The 24,770-nt window shown below is 43.4% G+C and overlaps 2 protein-coding genes across 6 annotated transcripts in view; both read left to right on the top strand.

Moving 5' to 3' along the window:
- Positions 1-1,046: 1,046 nt before the first annotated feature.
- On the top strand, positions 1,047-12,977 carry TMEM41B (transmembrane protein 41B). Its single transcript, XM_050335969.1, has 7 exons — positions 1,047-1,257; positions 3,021-3,138; positions 4,237-4,365; positions 6,074-6,167; positions 7,028-7,132; positions 9,074-9,212; positions 10,047-12,977. The coding sequence occupies exons 1-7, from the start codon at positions 1,179-1,181 to the stop codon at positions 10,214-10,216; spliced, it is 834 nt and encodes a 277-aa protein (XP_050191926.1). The 5' UTR covers positions 1,047-1,178; the 3' UTR covers positions 10,217-12,977.
- Positions 12,978-19,397: 6,420 nt separating this feature from the next.
- Positions 19,398-24,770, top strand: part of DENND5A (DENN domain containing 5A) — a 67,575-nt gene continuing 62,202 nt past the window's right edge. For all 5 annotated transcript variants that reach the window (XM_050335958.1, XM_050335956.1, XM_050335957.1 and 2 more), the window contains exon 1: positions 19,398-19,589. In XM_050335958.1, the coding sequence (XP_050191915.1) occupies positions 19,490-19,589 (100 nt within the window). In that variant the 5' untranslated portion in view covers positions 19,398-19,489. The remainder of the gene's footprint in view (positions 19,590-24,770) is intronic.

The following is a 24,770-nucleotide window of genomic DNA, read 5'->3' as shown; positions in this document are numbered from 1 at the left end:
GATTTCAAAACTTCTTACTGACGGGAAGAGACCTGAGGAAAATCCTGGGGCTGCTGGAGTTCTCCTTCTTGACAGAAAAGAAGCTTTCTTTAGAAGAGATGAACAAACCGACTTGAAAACCTAAAAGCCTAACCGTGAGAATCAAACAAGGTTATTCCTTTTCCTCAAAGCCCACACTGTCCCAGCGCCAGAGCCAGAGCCGCCCAGGGGCTCCCGCTTCCCGCTCTCTGAGGGGAGCTCCGGCCCCGCTTCGCAGGTGTAAAGACATTACCGGGGGAAAACAGGCTCCCAGACGGATTTTATCCCGATGCCTTCTGGCACGATTGCGCTGGAGCGAGTCCAGAGAAGGGCAACAGAGCTGGTGAAGGATCTGGAGCACACGTCCTGCGAGGAGCGGCTGAGGGAGCTGGGGGTGTTTAGCCGGGAGTAAAGGAGGCTGAGGGGAATCCCCGAAAGCAGGTTGTAGCCAGGTTTGGATCGGCCTCTTCTACCAGCAGCTAGTGACAGGATGAGAGGACATAACCTCTATCTGTGTCATGGGAGGTTTATGCTGAACGTCAGGAGGAATTTCTTCATAGAAAGGGTAATCAGACATTGGAACGGTCTGCTCAGGGGAGGCTGTGGAGTCACCATCCCTGGAGGTGTTTAAGGAAAGACTGGACGTGGTACTTAGTGCCACAGTGTAGTTGACGGGATGGTGATCAGTCAGAGGTTGGACTCGATGATCTCAGAGGCGTTTTCCATCCTAATTGATTCTGTGATTTATGGGACTTAAGTGCAGCCTGAGCCGCCCGCACCGTAATTACAACTATTGAGCGCACTCCGTTACCGTATATACCTACACGGGCACGCCCACAAAGCGGAGTTACCGTAATTACCGCCACTAAGCCGCCACGGCATTTCAAGGACGTGAAGCCCAACACGTGCTCCCGTATCTCACAGCAAGGCCGTAATGCCCCGAGAAAAGCGCATGCGCCGTGCGGCGGCGGGGGCGGGAGCGCGGCCGCGACCCGGTGGGGTGAGGAGAGGAGGGGAGGAGCGGCCGGTCCCTCCTCCCGCTGCTCCTCCTGCCCGCGGCTCACCGTGCGGCCCGTCCCGCCTCCTGCTCCCCGCGGCTCCCGGTGCCGCCGAGGCCTGTCCCGGTGCTGACTGGCCGGGCCGCGGGGTGTCGCGGAGCCATGGCGCAGCGGAGGGCGGCGGAGCGCGGGCCTTGCCAGGCGGCGGAGAGCGCCAGGCACCAGCGGCAGCTTCTGGAAGGTGCCGGGGGCTCGGGGCGGCGGGAGCGGCGGTGACCTCGCCCTGGCAGCGGGACGGGGACGGGCCCGGGCCCCGGTGCGGCTCTCGGTGCCCGTCGGTGCCCGGACACGGCCCCGTCCCGCGCGGGCTCCGGGGCGGGAGGGCGGGCGCGGCCCCTCACGGAGCCTGTGGGGTGAGGCGGGTCCCGCCCCGCCGGTGCTGGGATGGGGCACCAGCCCCTTTGCCTCCTCCCCTGCGTGAGGGAACACGCGTGGGTTTGTGCGTGTGTGTTATTCCACAACCGGAACGGCTGAAGTACAGAAAGTGGAAGTGGCAGAAAGCACAGTTGGCTGTGTTTTCCTTTTTTCCGCCAAGTTGCTTATTTATTTATCTATTTATTTGTTTATTTTGCTCCTTGGAGAAGGTCGTGTCAGAATAGCCACAGTCGCAGCGCACTGGAACAGGCTGTCCAGAGGGGCTGTGGAGTCTCCCTGGCTGGAGATGCTCAAGAGCTCTCTGGACGCCACCCTGTGCCATGTGCTCCGGGATGACCCTGCCCGTGCAGGGAGGTTGGACCAGGTGACCCCCTGTGGTCCCTCCCAGTCTGACCCATTCTGGGATTCTGTGTACGTGGTTCATGGATGCTGCCTTTGGCCTAGGCTGACCCAGCACACACCTGTGGGATCACACTGACCCAGCGTGCACCTGCAGGGTCGTGCTGACCTCAAACCTAAAAAACCTTAAGGCCCATACAATTGTCAGCTCGCCCAGCCGGCTCTGTGGGTTTTGTCATGCTCTTTCTGCGTTTCACAACAGCTTGACCCGTTTGAGTGTTGTGTGTTGGCGTTGTGGTTGTGCCAGTGAGGAAAACCAGCCTTGGCTCTTTGTGTGCTGTTCAGGTGACCCTCGGTGTGAAGCTGTGCAACCCTCAAAGTGCCTGAGGAGAGAGTGTTTTAATACCCACACACATACACACCCTAGAGTGGGTGCAGAGGGTTCTTAATGTTTATTTTAGTTTAAAATTCTTCATATGTATAACTGCATTTGTTTTAAACAGTGTATTGCACATATGTGGTCATTTTAATAAAAATCTAAAGTACAGGCCTAAAATGTAATTGTGTCACGGCACTCCTGTTGCTTCCCTTACACAAGAATTTAAAGGCTAATAAAAATTTATACAGGTATATACAAGGGAAGTCCTTTTCTATGTAATTCCCGAGTCTAGGAACTGTAATCTTTGTATTGCAGGCTGGTGTGTGTGTTTACGTGTTTCCTCCTGGTGAGTGTGTATCACCTAACTGGCCAGTGGCTGTGCCTGGTAGCTTCTCATTGGAGGGGGAAAACCCCAGATTTGTTAATGAGCAGGTTTCAAAGTTGTGTTGTACATACTGAAAATTTAACTTCAAGTTAAATCTCTACTTAATTAGACTGGCAGAAGATTTCTGGCAAAAAGGAAAAATATGTATGGCTTATGTCGTTTTGCTCCGTTTTTCTCTTTAGAAATGTATTTATTAATTGATGCTTAAATTATTATGGATCACAGAAGTTGACTTCTATGGGATGTTTGCCAGTGTAAGAATTTGTTTGAAAGCTTTCAGGGAATGTGAGCTATGTACGTTACCGAAAGCATTTGTGGGAATATTATGCCCACAGAGGGATTACTTTTAATATTCCCTTAAAGTGTAAGTCTGAAATCTGTTGTAAGATGTGAGGGATTGCTTTTTGTTGTTTTGTTTTGGTAGTGGTGGGGTTTTTTTCTAACTTTGTTTTATGTTTAATTTCAGGGAAAGCTCTTGCAGAAGGTGGATCGGCTCGGACATCACTTCTTATTTTGGTCTCCATATTCTTATCAGCTGCTTTCCTTATGTTCCTGGTATATAAAAATTTCCCACAACTTAGTGAGTAAGTGTGTCAGGAAATACTAATTTCTTAATGTGTTTGATTTTCAGTATCAAATTTTAGAGAAGCCTGCATGGAGTTAAATGAATTTTACTCACATGGGTTAATTATAGACATAACCTAAAATAAATTAGAGTTTATAACTTACAATGTCAGGATACAGAGCTTAATACTGAAATACTGACCAGTAGGATCTGGGTAAAGAGAGTTGTACGTGACCCGGGGTTCTGTTGCACAGCTGTGATACTGTGAAGTGTTACCCCCATCACATCAGCAGTGTTAATTGACTGTGTTCTTAACCTTCTTCAGCTGAGAGCCAGAACATGTTTGGTTAGGGCTGGGTTCACTTCAAAATTCCTTGTACACTGGTAAAACTGGAGGCTGGCCCCAAAAGGGGAAATCCTTCTTAGCTAAGCTTCACGTTCTCTTTTTCTTCTTTTGTGTCACCTGCTCCTTGTGTTGGAAAGGTAGGCAGGTTGACAGGATGGAAGCCTGCTCGCCTGAGAACTTTCTTTTCCCCTTTAGTAGTTAATTTTATATCTGATTAAGTTGCTCAGCAAGTTCAGTTTGCAACAGCCCAATCCTTAAGTGTGATATGGAGGGAGCGAAGACACTCAACTGTGCTGCCCAGGGTTAAGATGTGACATGAGATTTGGCCCTGAAAGCTTTATTTATTTGTGAGGTGAAGTTCAGCCTCTCTTGCTGCACTTCAAATGTTATGACCCCAGCACTGAGGCAGCTATGTTTGGTTTTGGCTGAAGTGTTGAGTGCTTTCAGTTGCCAAGGTTTGGTTTGTGTAATTATTTCTTTTTGATCAGTACTTGGTAAGAAAAAAAATCCTAGAAAAGAAGCAGATGATTGTACTGAATTAAAAAAAAGGGTTGCAAATACCTAAAATTGGGGATTTTCTAATATAAACCGAACTGTAAATAATAAGTGTTCATCTGAGAACACTATCACAGCAATAATAATGGTTGGTTTGCTGAGGCTGTAGTTTACTGATGAAGTGTATCTAATTATCTCCGTATTCAAAAGTAATTGTACTGTATTGTTTGATTATATTTCCATCATTCCTGCTTTTCTTTTTTTTTATCTCTCCAGAGAAGAAAGAGAATGTATAAAGGTTCCTAGAGATATGGATGATGCAAAGGCCTTGGGAAAAGTCCTGTCCAAATATAAGGACACGTTTTATGTTCAAGTGTTAGTGGCTTATTTTGCCACATATGTTTTGTATCCTTTTTCTGACATAAAGGGCAGTTTTGATGTAGCCATATTTCTCTGAAACACTAAATGAAAAATACAAATTTATAAATTCTTGATCATGGATGAAAAAGTTGAACATACCTGGGAGTGTTTATGAATAAACACGAGTATTTTAAAATCTTTGAACTTAAAAACTTTTATTGACTGTTCCAATATATTTTTAAGACTATAAGAAAGGGTTGTGTAGAAAGAAATTGATGTATGCATATATGTAAATGCTGCTGGGGATGCAGCTTCACCTTTACTGTGTCTGGTATGGACAGTATTTTTATCTATGGTATTAGGCTTGATTCATTTTAGTGCTATGCTAACTTTATAAATTGCAAACTGAATTTTGAGTTAGAAATTACTGTGATTCTATAAGAAAACTGAGACTGTTGCACTGCTTTTCCTTGAGACATTCAAAAGTGCCATATGAGGGTAATTTACAGAGTATTTAACAGCATTTCTGAAGGAAAGTGCATTGAGCTGTCTTTCGTCTCTGCAGTGCCCACATTTGGAAAACCAAATCTCTGTTTCCTCTTAGAGGGAGCTGGATTTCTGAAGTACTTTCTGTCCAGGGGGACACAAAGGCTACCTGTGTTCTATGTCAACTTCTTTTTCCTGAGTGCTGAATATATTAATTAATCATTAAACACAGTCTTAACTGGAACACTTAACTAAAGGTTAATAACTTAAAAAGCTGTATAAGAGGTTTGTTTCAGTTCTCATGCAGAAGGCTTTCATAACCCAGAAAAGTCAGCACTGAATGTGCCATCAGTGATTATCTTTTATCTTATTCTTTTAAAGTGTATTTCACCAATAATAGGTTTAGGAAGAAAATTAAAACGTTAGTTTATATATTAACAAGAAGTAGAATAGAATTGGCTGTTTATTGGGCTACTGTAGCAGCTGATGTGGCGACATTCACTGTCTCAGCAGTAGACTGTGATCCACTGACAGGCGTGTTCCAGTTATCTCCGAACCTTGACACTTGCTTAGCAGAAGCTGTACTGGTTGTAATGGACTTAGGATGATTATTTGGCTTTTTAATATTTAGGCCAGTTCGACTCAGATGAAGTAGTGTGCAGATGTTTTTTTGCTTTAACTTTTCTATCTGAAGTAGGCAATACTTCATAGTCTCAAGTGTGCCTAACAAGCCTTAAGCTCAACAGCCTATTTGTTTATACTGCAGAAACTTAATTGTTGCCTTTTTGAAAACTGTGACTGAAATTAGTGATCGTGTACTGGAACTAGAGATTACACCATGCCTACCTCTAGGGAAGCAGCTGCCTTCTTACATTTCAGTCTTCCATGAAACCTGTAGTTATGGGCTTGGACAGTCCTGTGAACTTGTCAGAGTGAATATCTGAAACCGCGTATCTGTAGTCAACAATGTAAAATCAGAAGAATGTGTTTCCTGGAAGTCCCAATAAGTCCCCAGTGTCAGTTGTAGCACAGATGGAGAGAAAAATATAGTCAGCTTTTATGTAGTGACTTACTTTTTGTTTATATAATGACGAATCTACCCCTTGTTGCTCTGTTCTTGTGCCACTCCACAAATGTATGTTGCAGTAGGGATCTTGAGAGGCTGCGCCTGTTTATCAAAATTGTAACATGTGTCTTGAATGCTTGGAAAACTAAGAAGCGGATAGCTTTTTAACAATGTTTTTCTCCTTGACTAAGATGCATTCAGCTTGCAAACATTTGCTATTCCTGGGTCTATATTCCTCAGTATCCTGTCAGGGTTTCTTTACCCCTTTCCGCTGGCCTTATTTCTTGTTTGTTTGGTAAGTATGGAAGATAGTTTGTGAGGGCATGTATTTCTATCTCTTTGGAATACAGCCAAGCATGTGAGCAGTTTCCTGTTGGAAATGATCAGAGTCTGAGCAAAACAGGGATATACCTCAGTTTCTGGTGAACAAATGAGTTCTCGTTTAGCTCGGCTGTGAGAACGGTGTTACCCACAAAATTCACTGTAGCATAGGGTGAGGATCCAAAACACTGAGCTGTTTCTCCAAGTTTTCTAATAACCAAGGCATTTGTGTGTGAATCAGCCAGTTTCCTTTACTCTAAATTTGTTTAGCATCTGCCAGAACCCAGTTGTAATTTCAGAACACAATTATTGCGGTTTTATTATTGCACTGCGAAATGCATCTGTTTTTAAATTTAAATGGCTTAAATGTGCAAGAAGCTTAATTTAAGAATGTGTGTTACTGACAAGCTTCAAAAAAGATGTGCACAAGATGCAGTTGTGCATTACTGTGCACACAGTAATGTGCCTTAGTATTGAGATGGGTGATTGAGTAGATAGGGAGGGCCACGTGGCTGAATTTTCAAGTTTGAATCTCTTTAATGCCATTGTGCCCCTTATTTGCAGAGCTTTTACTGTTCAGAATCTAAAAACTGCAGAAGCACTCAGTGTAAACTGATAGATAATCAAAGTTGTCTACTTGGAATGTTAAGGTTGATCTGAATGCCTTTGGAAATAAGGGAACTGTCTTGGCTCAACAGCGTTCTTAGGGAGCATGTACATACTGATGGAGGGCTGCATGGAAACAGGCTCTAGCCCCCGGTGTAGTTAATAGGGATGCAAGGCTGAGATTAATTAGAGTTTCTGCTCATTTGTTGTCTCTTTTCTTTTTTTCAGTGCTCAGGACTTGGAGCTTCATTTTGCTATATGCTTTCATACCTAGTGGGGCGTCCTGTTGTATACAGATATTTAACAGAAAAAGCAGTGAAATGGTCAGAACAGGTAAGGCTTCTTGAGGTGCTGGAGTTTGATGCAAAATGTATAATGGAATAGCATGGAAATCTCGGAGGGCTTGTGCACATGTATCTAGTTATAAAGAAGGGATTCTGACACCACTCTGAGAGTATGTAGTTACTTTCTCTGTGTGTTTTTTAACAGTGGGGAGTATTCTTGATTTTATGGTATTTCCCATGAGAAAGTTGTTCTTACCTAGGAAGAGTTTTTAATTGACCACCCTCTGTTTTAGCTGGTGTCAATAGGAAACCTCTCCAGTTTCAGGTAATGCCAAGTAATTGCTCTAACCATCAGGACTAATGAAAGCTGGGCTTGTGTTTTTGTAGGGCAGGAGAACCTGTAGCTGTATGTCTGATTGCAAAACCTTAATTTGAAGATGTTATTGTAGCTGGAGCATGTAGAAACTTTCTGTTACAGTATCTGGTAACATTATTTGCAGCAAGCCTTAATTGTGAGAGGAAGCTAAAGAGTTTGAAATACAGTGTGTGATTTGTACTTGACCTTTTGTCTCTTTCTTTGATACTCTGAAACACGTTCAAACAAATTCTTTTTTTTTTTTTTTTTTTTTTTTTTTTTGGAAGCATGAAGCACAACTTACTACTGTACTCTGTTCAGGATTTTTTGAATCACATAAGAATACTTTAAACTTGTCCTCATTAGATAAGATATGGAGCTGTCTGCCGCAATTGACCTCAATAAATAATACAATAGTGTTTTGACTCTTGACCCAAGTTTCAGAATTTTAAGATCAAGATTATATTGCAGTATAATCTTGAGGCCACTCTGAGTAGCAAATGGTTCCTATTTCCATTAGTAGAAATAATTATGATTTTAAATTACATGTTCAGCTCATATCTCACTGTTTCCAGGTTAATAGGACTGTATCATCCTTGCATATTGAGGGCTAAGCCATTTTATGTGCAGCATTGATCAATATTTAAATATTTATCCTTCAATAACGTTTAAAAATCCCACAGTGTTATTACTGAACAGTAGCAGGTCTCCTGATTTTGGTGTTACAGTTAAATCTAAATTTGGCTAAAGCTGAAGAACAGGGTTGTGACTGGGGTGAGTTGCTATGTGAGATTTCAGATGGAACTGCAATCAGACCAGGTTTGATTTCCACTGTCTGGGGCCAGATGACCACGTTTGGGCTTAAGCTTAGTGAAGGTCTGCCAGGATAGGCCAGAAGTGGAGGATGCTTTGCTATCCTGGTAACTTGGTTTGAGGTTACACTACTTGTTTAAAAGAGCTGATTTGCTAAAGCCAGGCTGGCAGAAGAGGCCTTGTTGTAGCACTGGTGTAAGGAGCTGGGCTACACCTGAGTTGGAGCTGTTGTCCTTGCTCCTGGGTAATGCTGGGCATTTGAACATAGGGGCAGACAGGCTTTGCAGCTGTGCTGGCAGCACAGTTGAACCTGATGAAGTTCAGAGCCATGACCTGGGTAAGCTTCGAGTGAGGAATACAGCAGTGTTTCAGGTTGGGTCCTGAGTTAGGATGGAATGGGTTGAGGAACAAACTTCATTGGTAATTCCTGCACAAGCTTTAGGATTGGAGTTACAGGCTGGCTGGGTTGGTTGGGCTACAGTTAGGCAGAGGGAGCTGTGCTGAATTGGGTAAGGCAGCTGCTGCCCCTCAATGATTCGCTTGCTGCTTGAGTTGGGTGACTGAGACACATCACCACCATGCTCTGCCACAGACAGGTACTTCCAGACTGATTCTATTTACAGGTGATTCACTGGTGACTCTTCCCCTCATACATTGTTTAACTGCTTTTTATGTTTGCAACTCGTCAATGTACAAAATGTGTACAAAATGTGTACAAAAGATACGACGCCCCCAACAAACCTCTGGTAGTAAAATTGTTTTGTATTTTCAAGGCAGGAATTTTTTTTACTAATGATTTTGTTGTTGTTTTTGTTTTGGCAGGTTGAACGACACAGAGAGCACCTCATTAACTACATAATATTTTTGAGGATAACACCTTTTCTTCCCAATTGGTTTATCAATATAACATCTCCTGTAATCAACGTGCCATTGAAAGTGTTTTTCATTGGCACTTTCCTAGGTAAGAATTGTGGCTTGTGAGCCACAGTTTTGGGTGGCCAGAAGAAGGGGCACGATTGGCCTCTCCCTGTATGTGTTATTCAGCTGGGATCACACCTACCAGATAGCTGAAAGATCCCACGAGAATGTTGTTTCTATGTGTGGAGCTTATGGCGTCAAAAGATTTTAGTAGTCAGGACTGTTCTGGTGTCCTGGATGAGAGGTAATGAGCCGAGGCTTAATTACTTGCCTAAGGAAACATACATTACATGAACACTTTATTAGTAACTTTTTGCTCTGCCCCATGACTGTAATACTTGTGAACAATTACATACTCCTATTTTGGGCCCAGCATAGTTGTGTGAGGATGTATATGGTGAAGCATTGTTTCTCACCTTCCCACTCCGTGTTGTCCATTAAAACATGTCTTCTGAGGAGTGAATTAATAATTTAATTAATGTAGTGCTAGACACTTTAGGGTTTTTAATTGGCATATTTTTGCAAACACTTTTTAATCTGGTTAGGAAACAATCCATATGTTGCCTTTATGAACTTAAATAAAATCAGTTTGTAAATAGACAACCTGCAATCTGCAGAGTCTAAAGAGCGGAGATGACTTTCTTAGACTTGTGTTTGAGTTTGCTTTAAGAAATATTAAGAATGGTGTAAAACCAGTTCTTTTGATAAGGGTTTTTTTGTCTTTGAATTCTGTATTTACAGCCCTCTTAAAAAAAAAAAAAAGGAAAAAAGTACACGGTGACAAAAATCTCTAACTTTTGGTGTTAGAAGTTGGATGACTAATTTATGGGATTTTTTTTACCCTAACAAGTTGTTTTTCATCCTTTCCCCTCTCCAGGTGTTGCACCACCGTCTTTTGTAGCCATTAAGGCAGGAACAACGCTGTACCAGCTCACAACAGCAGGGGAAGCTGTTTCCTGGAACTCTGTTTTTGTTCTCATGTTTCTAGCCATCCTCTCCATCCTACCAGCTCTCTTCCAGAAGAAACTGAAACAGAAGTTTGAATAAAGATCAAACTGGACCACAATTTCCCATACTTCATCTCAGGATCAGCACTTCTGATATTTGTATATTTGCTTTTCTATTGGATCTTAAGCAATTAAAGAGGAGGCTTGTAATTGATAAGAATGTCTTTAAATGAACACATGGCCTTGAACTGAAGGAACTGTGTTCAGAAATGTACTGCATATAATTTTGTAACCAAACCATCAGTGTTTTACTTCAGGAGGGTGTGTGTGTGTGTGGCTCTCAGGATGAGGGAAGTGAAAACATAGATGTGACCTCTTGCTCTAGTTATATGCAGAGCAAAAATTGTAATGTGCTGATGCTTTCTAGCACTTGCAGGAAGAAAACCTTACTCAGTCCAACTCTGTAACATCCTCTGTAGGCTTGCATGTGATCTGGTCTGAGAGCATTTCTCACTAACAATATTTCCCTTCTTTTTTGCCTTTGGGAGTTTCAAAATAACAATATAAGAACGGTGCTCAATCAGAAACAAAGGTTCTTTGCAGTACTTTAACTACAATGTTATTCTCATCCTGTTTGTTTACTTCTATTTATTAGCGCTGTGTGGAATTAAATACTTGAACCTACATCTGCTTTACTAACTGGATTAACAAGGTGAAGTGTCACATCATTCCCTCATGTCCTCTGTTAAGTTTTATTCTGGGAGAGGATATAGGAAGGGAGAGAGCAGCTTAGAATTTTTATCTTGGCTGGCTGATGATTCTTAAGTTCTGATTCTAATTTTTTCATGTTGATTATTTTGCCAATATTTCACTTGCATAGATTTATCCTGCCAATTTAAAGTGATCATATGGTTATATAAAACTTTCAGTTCTCAAGTGACTTAAAAATGCTTAAGCAGTGTAATATTACCATTTCTCAAGCAATATGTAAAGAATATAAAATTCTTCATTGCAGCTTGATTAGCTAGAAGAAATGTCAGGTACACAAACTGGTGCAGTTCCTGTTAGGTAGCTGATCCCAAATAATGTTCAAAGCACCATGTGACAGAAGGCTCTGGTGTCAGTGTATATAAAAATGAAAGGAGGGTTCCATTGTCTGCTAACTCAGTAACTGGCAATGGGCAACCAGCTCTGGTTCACCTTCAGGAGAAATATGTCTAAGGTATATGATACCTCTCCCTCTGTGCTTCCAGCTGTTGTAGTTTGTTGTATTGTCAGTGGAATCCCATGAAACGAGGCCCTGACCAGTGAGGAACTGGGGAGTGCACTGAAGTTTTACCCCACTGAAACCAGTGCTGTGGACATGCTTTAAGTTGGTGCCCCTGCAGTGTCTTGCTGAAATGGGAGTCAACACATCAGCATGTGCTCCAGTTCCAGGGTTTGTCTGGGTCCTCGTGTTAACTCATGATCATATCATAGATCTTTGAGATGTAAGAGAACAGTTCCATAAATGTGATAATGTAAAAGGTACTGGTACCTTTAAATGGGTTTATTAATTTTGTAACATAATGTTAATTGACTCTTTCATCACAGTATTACCTGTAAATATATAGTAAATACTATCGATACACTATTTGTCTTTTATTTAAATATGGGCTGCACAGTAAATGGTATTTTTTACCTAAGGAATTCATATCAGTTCTGTTTGAAAATCTATTGTAAGATCATTCAGCTTTAGCAATTACTTTGTTATATAGAATTTACTCTTAAAGTGTACTTTGGCATTTAAAACTGAACAGTGATTACTTTTATTGCTGCTGTTCTAATCTCCAGAGTTCCTCTGCCTAAGGGATTTATTCCGTAGTAAACCTGAGTGTGAATTTAGCCGTGTGAGGAAGTGTCCCCTGGACTACTGAGTATGAAGCTGCTGTAGATTTACAGCCTACCTTTCTGCATAGTTAATTTTTCATGCAGATGAACTCTTAGAATAAATTACCTACTACTTACTGTCCAGTGGCTTTTGTCTAAATTTCTGGTCAATAACAGATGCTGTTGTAAAATCCCTTCTATGCTGTGTAAAGCCAATGTTTTGGTGGAACCTTGATACTAAAGAAGGAACTGAGATATGTTTCAATCTAACTATGCTATCACTTGACTTTTTCACTGAGTTCTGTTTTCACTGTGTAGATGGGATCGGGCTTTGTTACTCAAAACCTGTGTTTGAGCCATAAGACTGGGTTCCCATCACAATGACTTAAAAGCCTTAAAACCTTAAAAAGGTTGGAAATAAGGTTCTTTATTTTTTCAAAACCTTAGCATTTTTTTAATCTGTCCCTTCCATGTTTATCTTCAGCTGCCAACAGCCTGAAGTGGTTTCCTACTCCGTGAAGACTTCTGAAGGTTGTGAAGAGTAAGGCCTTGTGAAAAAGGCAAAGGAAAGCACTGTGCTGTGGAATACTGTACTAGCCTACTCTGTCCTGTAGGGAATCCAGCAAGTGATCCAAGAGATAGCCATAACATTTTGACAAAAAAACCAGTGGCTACCATGAAACTTACCAGGAAATCAGAAAGATGTAGCTTTGTTTTTTAATCGCAAGGGATTTTGAGCTGTTAGGTGACCTGTTTATCTTCTGGAATTTTTTGTGATACCTGCATGACATCATTACTAAGTGTCTCTTGCTATTTGATAATAAAGCTATTATATAAAATATGAAACACTGTATTTTTTGAGTATCATAAAACATGCTGAACTTCCCACTAAGTTTAGTTTTTTATTAACCTGTTTAAAAGGGGTGTGTTCTTCCTAAATGGTGTTTTTAATGACTGATTAAAAATTAAACTGAGCTGATAACATCTGTAAATGAGATTAATTCTGTTTCTCCCTTTATTTCAAAATAAGTAGGTAAACTTGACTTCCTTTCCTCTCTCAAATTGATTTCTTATATATAACAGTAAATTTGAAAAGTCCTTCTGGTTTGCACTGGAAGGCAACTGGATATAATTTGTTTTAACACCTCAAATAAAACTATTTGCATAATTTGCTTTTTTTTATTTGCATTAATCCCTGATGGAAGGCCCCTGTGCCAGACTTATTTCACCTTCATTCACCTTCCTCTAATATTCTGTCAAGTCCAGTTTATGAAATGCTTTTTCCCCCTTGTCTTGAAAGGGTAAGACAGAAGAAGTAAAAGTTTAAAAATGAGAAGTCTTTCTTTAAAATGCTACTGGATGATGTTGTTATGCAAAGTCAAAACATGTTTTTTGTTTCTAGGTAACTGAAGATTTTTATGTGTTGTTCCTGAGAATTTTCTGTCCTAACCCGATTTTATCCCAGTAACTAAAATGCAGTGTGGATTGCTCCCTTTGAGGGATGCTGCTTGCCTCACACTGCAGTTGACTCTGGATGAAGCTGAACAAGCAGCAGAGTCCACTCAGCCAGGTACCTGATTGAGGACTCAAACACCCAGAAGCTCCTGCAGGTATACTTTTAGTTGTAAGGACTAACTGTAATAGAAGCTTTTGTGAGAGCTGTTGATACAGGAATGAAATTCATACCTCTAGTTTTGCACTGGAAATACAGTAGAAAGGAACAAACCAGGATTTCTTTAGGTTTCTTAGTCACATTTTTTCATTTATCCTTGTAAGTAGTGACAGTGTAGTAATAACTGGGAGTAGTGGGAGCTAAAGCACTAAGAATCAGATGTTTAGTCAAACTCCAAACCAAAATCCTTAGGCACAGTGAACAGATCCTGTCCCAGAAGTGCTTGTCCATTCCTTGGCACCCACTACAGAGCCAGTGCCAGAAAGAAGTCAAACCATCCATCAAATACTTAATGAACTACTTATCATAATGTGGGACAATCTCTTGCACGATTACAAAATTGTGGATGTTTTTTTCCTCCCAGGAGACTGAAATGACAACAAACTTTCCTTCTATCATAAGTAGTGTGAAGTTTGTGAACTGTGTGTTTCAGTATCACAGTATTAAGAGGGAAATGAAAAATAAGTTTTGACAGGAGAGCAGGACCCAGAGTGAGTTCTGCAAAAGTTACTCTGACTATTTTTAAGACCAATTGATGTCTTTCAGTGACAGACAGTTGTCATTCTCAGCTGGTGGCTTTATAGCTCCAGGTCACCCAAACTGAAAGATGTTATGGCCTTTTAATAATGGCAATTAATATATATAAGAGCATAATATGTTTACTAACATAACTCCCAGTTCTTAAAAATACTCCACTTAGTGTAATAATTCACATTTCCTTGTTTTATAGTACACAAGGAAGAATCTGGGTTTGGATTACAAGAGCTAATTCAGTGACTGGTGTATATATGAAAAGCCTCATAAAAGGTCCTTTCTGTAGATAGTCTTCCAAACACAGAGAATTCTGCTCATGTACAGCTGTAGGACTTCAGTGATCTCTTCGTAGCCTTGAAAGGTTAGTAGGCTCTGGAGAGGGGTGGGAGTGCTGCAGTGGGAAATAGCTTTTAAAATCTGCCTTGTAATTAAGATCTAATGTTACAGTCATAACTCCTGATTTTTCTTTTATAACCTAGCCCTGAGCAGTTGTATCCAAAACCTGGAATTTGCAATGTTTACTGTATTTGGAGGAATTCCATGTCATGAAGAAGTATTTTGAGCAGATCACTAAATCATTCTTATGTTTGACTCTTTATTCTGTGTTAAACTGATTTCTCATGACTGTGAGAATTACAAACTCCCAGTCAACCCAGAACTTGTGCAGGATTTGCTTTTCCAGCTGGATTGCTATATGTCTATGCAGCCTGATGGGATTCATCCAAGAGTACTCAAAGAGCTGGCTGGTCATCGTGAGACCTCTCTCAATGATTTCTGAATGGTCTTGGGAATCTGGAGAGGTCCCAGTTGACTGGAAGCTGGCTAATGTTGCCTCAGTATTCAAGAAGGGTGACCATGGAAACTACAGGCCTGTCATTCTTACTTCAGTGACCGGTATGGAGAAGATTACTCTGGGAGTTACTGAAAAACACCTGGAGAACAACATGGTCATTGGTCACAGCCAAAATGGCTTCATAAGGGGAAAGTCCTGCTTGTTGAACCTGATTTCCTTTTATGACAAGATAACCCACCTAGCTGACCAAGGGAGAAGCCAGCTGATGTAATCTTTTTGGATTTCAGTAAAGCTTTTGTTACTGTCTCTCACAGGATCCTTCTGGACAAAATGTCCAGCCCACAGCTGGATAAACACATTGTGTGGTGGGTGAGCAGCTGGCTCATGGGCCGAGCACAGAGGGTAACAGTGCATGGGGTAACATCAGAATGGTGACCGACCTGTCACTAGTGGGGTTCCACAGGGCTCCATCTTGGGCCCTCTGCTCTTCAACATCTTCATAAAGGACTTGGGCACGGACTGGAAGGGATACTGAGCAAGTTTGCAGAGGACACCAAGCTGGGAGGAGCTGTTGACTCCCTGGAAGGCAGGGAGGCCCTGCAGAGAGACCTCGACAAATGAGAGGACTGGGCAATCACCAACCACAGGAAGTTCAACAAGGGAAAGTGCTGGATTCTGCACCTGGAATGGGGCAACCCTGGATGTACAGACAGACTGGGGCATGAGAGGCTGGAGAGCAGTGCTGTAAAAAGGGACCTGGAGGGGTCCTGGTTGTTGGCAAATTGAGTATCAGTCAGTAGTGTGGGCTCTGGGAGCTGGGGAGAAGAGGGACAATGCTGCTTGGGAGCGTAAGAAGTGTTAAATGCCTTGAAGTAACAGCTGTGCTCTGATCTGTGCCCTCACAGAGGTGATCCAGTGTGCAGGCTGTGTGCCAGAAGCCTGTTGTGTCCATGTCACACCAAATGCATGGCCAATGAGCAGTCACAGCCAGTTCTCAGTGCCCAGTTTTGCAGACTGGAGAGGATTGCTTCAATGGTAACAGTCACTGATTTGATTTTTTTTCTTAAAGAATCCAGGGTAAATAACCTAATTAGAGTCATTAGAAGGTGCCTCATGCAATCAGGACCCTGACAACTGTGGCAATCTCTTCATGCTTTGAGCTCTATTACCTTTCCAAGCTTAGCTCTTCTTGGGAAACAGTTGCCCAGAAAAAAAGGAGATACCCTATTTCAGCCTCTTTCAATTCTCTGAATGAAACTGTAATTTGCTGTTGTGGTTTCTTACTGCTTATAAAATAAACTCTTCCAATAATCATGACTGTGATTGCTGGCAAAGTAAATGTGATTTAACTGGCATGAGGAATAATCAAGACATCCTTGCATTAACTTCCATCTTCACTATTTTAAAAAGAATTTTTTCTCTTTAACTTAAGGCTTGAGCTTGAAAGTACCAGTCTTTGCCATTGAAAACAGCAGCTGAATCAGCATTGATAGTCTTGCCAAAGGCAATGAATCTTTTAAATCACTTCCTATTTACTAAATGTCTTTATGATTCTCTGGCTAAAGAGTCATAGTTTCCACAGAATTCACCATTCCACAGACTTTTCTCAACATCATAAAGAAAACTTTGAAGAATTTGTAATGCAGTCTATCTAGAGTGTTGTTGCCTTAGTCAAGGACACCTAAACCATTTGCAAAGTTTCCTGCTTTCAAGAATTGCCATATTTTGGTGTTTCCTGCAATGGGAACATTGCTCAAGATTAAAGCTACTGGCCTTTGAATTACACGTCACAGATGTTCGTGGTCACTAGGCAAGGGTATGTCAGAAATTAAGTAATCAGGGATGAAAAAATACAATAGAAAAGAGACAGTCATTGACAAAGTGGGAGGAGAAAGCTCTAGGTATTCAGGTAGAGCTGCTGGATGCACAGATTTAAGAGTCTGTAAGTTGGCTGGGAATGCAGAGAATTTATCTGATGAAGTATGAATGAGCCTTCCACAGCAATAATTGTGGTGACTTTTATCTCTCTTGGTTAAATAACCCTTGGTTGGTTCTGGTTCAGCAATTCCACTCATCTTGTCCCCTTCTTGTAGCAATTCTAAGCAAATCTGAGTTTCTTAGTCTAAAAGCGTTTCTTGTCCCCTGTGGCATATCAAGGCATGTGCATTTAAATATTGCTGCTCAACAGTATCTCTGGTAATCTTCTGCTTACTTACTCACTGGTCCATCTAACTGTATTTTCTAAATCTTCTAAACACATGGTTATTGCTGGAACAGTTACAGTGCAAGTAAGAACAATTTTTATATTTCCCCATTTTACTCTTTATTTGACAAAAAAAGCTCCTGCCAATATCTGCTGTTTCCCTAGACTTTTTTACAAGGCCTTCGGAGATTCTCGGGATGTGACTTTTGTTTGTAAGGGTTAAACTACAGTTCAGGCTTACTCAAAAAAAGTTTACCATGTGCTGAATATGTTGTCCTTTGCCACATCAAAAGCAGATTGAGAAGTAAAATGTGCAAAAAATGGCTAGAGAACATAGCAGAGTAAGAGCAACCAGATTTAGCAAGTTCTGTTCTCTGTTGTGTCTTCTGCACACCACCAGGCAGACTCAACATAATCTAAATGTGCTTATTATAGAAATAACTTGACCCTTTCACTCTAATATTGCTCCTAGCCTGCCATCTTTATTGAAATCTTTCCCTCAGGTTAACTAGTGGTTTAAAACTGAACTTCAGTCAAATCTAACCAACATTTTCATTCACTGATAACCAATTCAGTCTTAGTCAAGTGACTACTGATAGCATCAGTGTTTCCTACAGTTGTTCCCGTTTCCCAGAAGGATGGTAAAGCTTCCCACACCCCACTGGGCACAGTGGTGGAAGAGCTTAGTTGTACTGCAAAAGGCTGTAAACCACTGGCAGTGAAGTCTTGGATGTGCTGCTGTCTCCAGTGCCCACAGAGAATGTGGTATGTCTTGGCAGTGAAAACTGAAATATGTGAGGGTTCTTATGCTTGGTAGAGTGTTAAATTATACTGGTGTCTGATTAATTCAGCATTATGGATGCAACCTTAACTACCTGGTTGTAATCCTTAAAGTACACAAAGTTTTAATTTCTCCTCTTATAAGCCCTACAGGATAGGGAAGAATTCTGATGCAAATGCCACAAACAGAGAACTGAGAGAGGAGAGGAAGGGGAACTACTTACAGATCTAATTTTAGAATAATGAGGCCATCCCAAGGGCCTCTATGATCAGTGGGAAGAGCACTCTCAAAACAGACCCTGCGTGCACATTAGTAGTCCTTCAGCAGAATGGTTTGGGTCATTCTTCCTTTGGCTTGTCTTCCTTTCCACGCTGTGCCAGGGTGGGGAGTAGATTTCACACAGCTGTAGAAGCCCAATTGTTAAAAGAGATGCCTGTGATGTTAATCCAAATAGGAAAAAGAAAGCCCCCTTAAAACCAAACAATCCCCAAAGCACTTCCTCTGCACCCACCATCTCTCTCTGTGACTTGGGCCGTTTCAGGGCAGGGCTGCTCCACAAAGCTGTGGAGTCATGACAGCCCCCGGGGAGAGGCAATGCGAAGCTGAAGGTGATGGGAGGACCCAAGCCCAGAGGTGCTTTCAGAGCAGCACCACACTGACCTGTGCCCTGAGCAAGTGGGCCCAGCAGCGCCTTCCTGTCCTCTGTGTCTGGTTCTGGGCTCCTCCGTATAGGAGAGTCATGGAGCTCCTGGAGCGGGCCCAGTGAGAGGCAACAACGTTGATCAAGGGACTGGAGAATCTCTCCTGTGAGGAAAGGCTGAGGGAATTGGGCCTGGACACAATAGATTGGACTCAATGATCTCAGAGGTCTCTTCCAACCTAATTGATTCTGATCAGCCTTGAGGAGAGAGACTGAGGGGGGACCTCATCAATGTCTGCCAGTATCTGAAGGGAGGGTGCCACGAGGATGGAGCAGGCTCTGACTGGTGGTGCTGAACAATAGAAAGAGAGACAACGGGCAGAAACTGATGCACAGTTCCACCTGGACATGAGGAAGAACTAAATGACCGCGCGCTGGAGCAGGCTGCCCAGAGAGGGTGTGGAGTCTCCCTCACTGGAGGCATTCAGACGCAATCCTGTGCTCTGGGATAACCCTGCTTGAGCGGGGAGGCTGGCGCAGATGACCCGCCGTGGCTCTGTGAGTGTGGAGCGGGCACAGCCCGTTCCGAGGCTCTCACTGTGTCACAGCCGTGACTCCCCCCCCGGCCGCCCCTCAGGCAGCCCCGGCGCGAGCAGCACCAGCAGCATGACGTCACCCCCGCGCGCAGGGCGCACGCGTGGCGTTGCGGCGCGCGGCCGGGCCGCCCCCCCCCGCGGGAGCAGCGGGGGCCGTTCCCACAATGCCGCGCGGCGCCGCCCGCCCCGCGCCGCCATGGAGGCGGCGGGAGCGGCTCCCGAGCCCGGCCCCGCTCCCGGCCGGCCCCGCTCCCGCTGAGCCCCGCGCTCCCCCCGGGAGGCAGCATGAGCGGCGGCGGCTCCTCGGCACCCGGCCGCTTCGCCGACTACTTCGTCATCTGCGGGCTGGACACCGAGACCGGGCTGGAGCCGGACGAGCTCTCCGGTGAGTGGCCGCGGCCGGCGCTGCTCGGAGCGGGACTCGGAGCTGCTGCCCCGTCCCGCTGTCCCCGGGCGCTGCGGCAGCAGCTGTGCCCGCCGGGCGGCTGTCCCGGGCGTGCGGGCACGGCCGGCTGTGGCCCCGGGTGTGCCCGGCTGTTCCCCGGCTGTGCCCGCGGCAGTGCCCGGCTGTGGCCCCAGCAGTGCCCGGCTGTGGCCCCGGCAGTGCCCGGCTGTGGCCCCGGCTGTGGCCGGCTGTGGCCCCGCGGCTGTGGCCCCGGCTGTGGCCCCGGCAGTGCCCGGCTGTGCCCGCGACAGTGCCCGGCTGTTCCCCGGCTGTGGCTGTGCCCGCGGCAGTGCCCGGCTGTTCCCCGGCTGTGCCTGGCTGTGCCCCGGCACAGGGTGTTGTAGCGATGCCCGAAGGCGGCCGGAGCGCCGCCGTGCCCCGCGGCGTGCGGAGCGCGGTCCGAGCGGGGCCGCCCAGCCAGCCCAGCAGCGATGCCCTGTCCTGCGCGCTCCTCGCAGCCCCGCTGCCTGTGTCAACTTCTGCTTGGGCATTCGGCACGCACAAGAAATCGGATTTTGGAGAGAAAGCGAAGACCGTCTGCGTGTTCCGTGTTACGTTTCGTTGTAGCACAGGATAAGAATTTTCTCCCAGCAGAATCTGAAAAGAAGTCAGATTAGGAAGTGATTGCTCTGCTGTTGGACGGGAAGGTTCACACTAAATACACAGCTAAACCGTGTCAGTCTATACCACAGCACTGTGTCAAACCAGTGTTTTTAAGGTTAAAAATCGGTCCTGTGTTTTAGCAGCACCTTGCTTCAGCTTTAGTCTCGCTATACCGGCCTCAGGTAAATCAGATTGTTGCTTAGCATCTCTGAGTGTTCAGAAAGCCGAAGGAATGTGGTGGTGAATACCTGTGTATTGGAGCGCTGAACTTGACCAATAATACATTCTTCCCTCCCTCACACTTGTTTTTGTTGTTATTAGCTTGCTTTTATAAGATATCATAAGGGGTTTTTTACATCATTGCATTTAAGCCCTCCCCCACTAAATAAATACTTGTTTCTTGTAGAGTGAAGTTTGCGTTACTAGAACTGACTTCTTGCATTGAGCTTTCGTACTCTTTGGCTATGATAGAAACTCTTTTTTTCCTCATTTAATGACTTCACATTTTCTCTTATGTGCCTCATGCTGAGCAGTACCTTAACCTGAAAGAATTCATGTTTGTCTTATGTTAAAGTAACTGTAGGCTACAGTTTGAGACTTGAAGAGTAAGTACAGCATAACAGTCTGCTCTATAATGGCACTGTAAATTACAGCATCAATTTAATTTGAGAAATCCAAGAAAACAAAATGCGTACAATTTTGTTGAGGGATACAAGATTTTTTTTTTAATTAAATGACAAGTGAACAAAATTTCTAGATTGAAAACAATTAAAAATATGTTAATTTTGTTATTCATTTACTGTATATCTGTTTGTGTAATGTAGTGCAAGGCACACTCAGTAATGTTCCCTGTTCTTGGTAGGAACATGAATGGCTCTCCTCACATAATTCAATATAAAACCAGCAGTGCATTACTTTGGGCTAGCTGTCTAATAGTAAACTGGAAGACATCAGTGCCTTTTTTAAAATATTCTGTCAGAGTGAGCAGGTCTGAAAGTTGGAGCATGATGTTCTTTCTGTATTTGCTCTCCTGGTCAAGGACTACATTTACAGGATGTAAAACTGTAGTGTGTGATGTATCTTGGTCTCCGCTATTGCACCATCGTACTGTAACAGTGTTGCTTGTGACAAGGTGTGGGGTTTTGGGGGAGAATAGTTTTTTTTTATTTATGGGGGAGACAGATTTTTGCATGATTTGAAGAAAGGTTTTAGAAAACAGGGTGAACGAGGGGGAGGAGGATGAATTTCTGATAATGTCACAGCACATGAGATAGCTGGAATTCTGCTGCATTTTCTTGAGTTTGTTGTGTTATTAATAATGCATGATAGTGTGACTGATAATGCTTTCAAATTGTGTCTTAGGTTATAGCCTTCGCCAGTGTCCACTGATAAAAATGGAAAGGACCTCTGTTGATTTCAGTGGGTTTTGGATAAAGCTTTGAAACACTTTGTACTTCCTGGAAGCCTTTCTTCTTTGAATGAAAGGGTTATTGTGCACTGTTCCCCCCCCCCCCTTCTTATTTCTGTGCTGCAAAATAGATTCTGAATCCTTGTACTGTTGAAGCAATTCGCCTCATAAGTGCCCATTGTTGGGGGAGAGGCGCTGGCACTTCAGCTGGTGGGTGCAGGGGTGGGAGCCGGGACCGGGATCCTTCCCCGGCGCGGCGAAGCCGGGCACGGCGGGTCTCTCCAGGGCTTTCCTGCGCCAGGGCTGCCGGAGCTCAGCCTGGCATGATGTCATCGCTACCCCACCGCCGCAGGGAGCCGGCGGCCGCTGCCAGCGCCTCCGGGGATGCTGCCGGCAGACTTTGTTCTCACCAGGCTGATGAAGCCGTGTATTTCAAGTGTTCAGCCTCGACATCGGTGATACAGCGTTTTCTGCAGAGTTAGAAATGAAGCAGAAGCTCGTGGATTGATGCTCGGTCTAGTTACTTTGTTTGGAGAGACACCTCTGATGGCGTTTTTCCTTTGTATGCTGGGAGCTTACTGAATAGCACAGCTGTAATGCTTTTTCCTACAAAAGTTTGCTGGCTGATGGAAAACGCACAGAGTGTATATATATATATGTGTATATATTTTTGTTTTCTCTTAATGTTGTGAGAAACCCTGTATTTGGGACTTCGTAGTTAGTGTGGGTTAAAGATTCTCTATTCCCAGGGCTTTTTTATCCCCAAATTCGGTTCTGGGCATCCTTTCTTATTTTGCTAATTGTGTTTACACTGGGTAATCTACTAAAGGAGATAGGAGAAATTTGGTAGGTGTTAGTAAAACAAAAGAAACAAAAACCCCAACACTGGATAAAGCTTAAGCTTAAGTGTCAGCTGCTAAGGTGCATTTCCACGTTTCCAGATGGTGTTGATATGCCAGGAAGTGATGACAGAAATCTCTTAAGTACACTGCAGAGGTCTCTTACGGGTAAGTTTCCTTCGTAGAGCAAATCGCAGAAGGGTTGAGGTTGGAAGGGACCTTTGGCAGTTGTTGGGTCCAACCCCCCTGCTGAAGCAGAGCCACTCAGGGCCAGGTGCCCAGGACAATGTCCAGGTGCTTGTGAGTATTGCCAAGAAAAGAGATTCCACAACCACTCTGGGTGACCTGTGCCAGTGCTCAGACACCCTCACAGTGAAAAGGTGTCCCCTGATGTTCAGATAGAACCTCCTGTGTTTTGGTTTGTGCCCATTGCCTCCTGTCCTGGCACGATACAGAGCCTGTCTCTGTTGTCTCTGACACTGACAAGATTCTGCCCTGAGCCTTCTCTTCTGGAGCCTAAACAGTCCCCTCTCTCTCAGCCTTTCCTCATATGGAGATGGTCCAGTCCCTTTTTTATCTTTGTGGCCCTTTTCTGGGCTCTCTCCACCATATGTCCATGTCTGTCTTGTGTTATGGAGTGCAGAACTCCAGGTGTGGCCTCACCAGCGCTGAGTAGAAAGGCAGGATCACCTCCCTTGGTCTTCTGGCAATGCTTTTGACTAACGCAGCCCAGGATACCATTTGCCTTCTTTGGAGCAAGGGCACGTTGTTGGCTCGTGATCATTGTGACTGCCAGGAAATGATGAAATACATCAACTCCCAAAAATCTTCTGTATGTAATATAACATATTGTAATGCTGCAACACTATGAAAGGACTTCTTAATTTAGGTTGTGTGACTGTGCCCTGGAAAGGTAATGAGAATGAAGCTGTGCCTTATCTCCCAGCTGGAGTCCCTTGGCTGTTGAGTTGGTTAGATGTGATCTACCTGTCTGTTGGAGGGAAACTTTGCAGTGTATGGAACAGTTAGAGTTTCTGTTCTGTGTTCTTTTTCACTGAAGGACTTTGTTTTCTTTTCCTTCTCTGTAGTGTCTTGGTTTTTAACAATCACTTGCCAGTAGAGTTTGTTTATTATGGAGTGGCAAAGCAGAGAATCAGTTTGCCATTGCGTTACACTTATGTGTAATTGTAAGTGGTATTTGTAGTCTTTTGCTGTTACAAAGTATGGAACTTGGATCCAAGTATCTGGATACCATGTGGTGTAGTCTAAAATTTTTTGCTGCATGTGCCTTAGTCTTGAATGTTGTGTCATAAAGATTACAATAGTTATTTCAGAAATAAGTGTTACACAGCAGAAATAGTCTAAAGAAAAAAAGAAAGAAAACGCCTATGATCTGTGAACATCAATGATTTAATAATAGGATTGTTTTATAGAACATCTTACTCTGGAACACTAAGACCAGTGACCTTTACTAATTTTTTTAATCTGCCTGTCTTCCCAGTCTGAACTGGTTTTTAAGGTTTGGCCCCAAAATTAATTTATTTAGTAAATGGACTTGTGTTTCTTTGTGAAGGTCCTTATCATGGTGCTTTGGGTTGTCCATCTGGTTATGAGCTTCATTCTTAGAGGAGGATGAAAATAGTGTTAGGCGAAGCCCATGTGTCCAGGAAATATCCTTCCCATAGACACCCATGTGTGTGTGGATTATGTAGCATAACAAGAGTGGTTATGAGTAAGGCATCTATGACACAGTAGCCACTATAAGTATTGCTGTGGTGTGAAATTTTAAAGGAATTGATATCTGGTGTATGGTGTTCACCTAGCTCCACTGAACCCCACCAGTAAGATGAAAATATTGTCTCACCTCATCTCTCTGTAATTGGAGTGTCATTATTTATCTATTTTGTTGGCTGCAGATTTAAAATGAAAGCTGAATTCTGTATCAATATAAACTTCTTAAAAAGATATGGGTCTCATGAAATGATTGAAAGTATTTACCACATATATAATCCGATAGAATCGCTTAGTGTTTTGGAATTAGTGTACCATTTCCATTGTGGTAGTCCATGAAGTAATGCTGTTATCAGCATCTGTGTTAGTTTCCAAGTTCAACACACTTAAATATTTGAAGACTTTTATTTTGCTGCAAAGGTATTTGTAAGGGGTATCTAAAGGGAAAGAGGAGGAGGAAGAATTTAAAGCAACAGGTATAATTTTCTGACTGACATTTGACCTGATTTGTATTTTATTCTTTTGGGCACTTTTATCTTG

This window comes from Myiozetetes cayanensis, unplaced genomic scaffold (genome assembly GCF_022539395.1).
Source record: "Myiozetetes cayanensis isolate MyiCay16 unplaced genomic scaffold, myiCay2020 scf6-25, whole genome shotgun sequence".
Lineage (NCBI taxonomy): Eukaryota > Metazoa > Chordata > Aves > Passeriformes > Tyrannidae > Myiozetetes > Myiozetetes cayanensis.
Note: the sequence above shows the minus strand (reverse complement) of the source record. Positions and strands in the feature narration are given on the sequence as shown.

Excerpts from the sequence above, each read along its gene's own strand:
- TMEM41B (XM_050335969.1), top strand. The coding sequence starts at position 1,179 with ATGGCGCAGCGGAGGGCGGCGGAGCGCGGGCCTTGCCAGGCGGCGGAG. Across the intron at positions 4,366-6,073 it reads TATTTTGCCACATATGTTTT|CTTGCAAACATTTGCTATTC; the intron begins GTATCCTTTTTC and ends AGATGCATTCAG. Across the intron at positions 9,213-10,046 it reads TTTCATTGGCACTTTCCTAG|GTGTTGCACCACCGTCTTTT; the intron begins GTAAGAATTGTG and ends TCCCCTCTCCAG.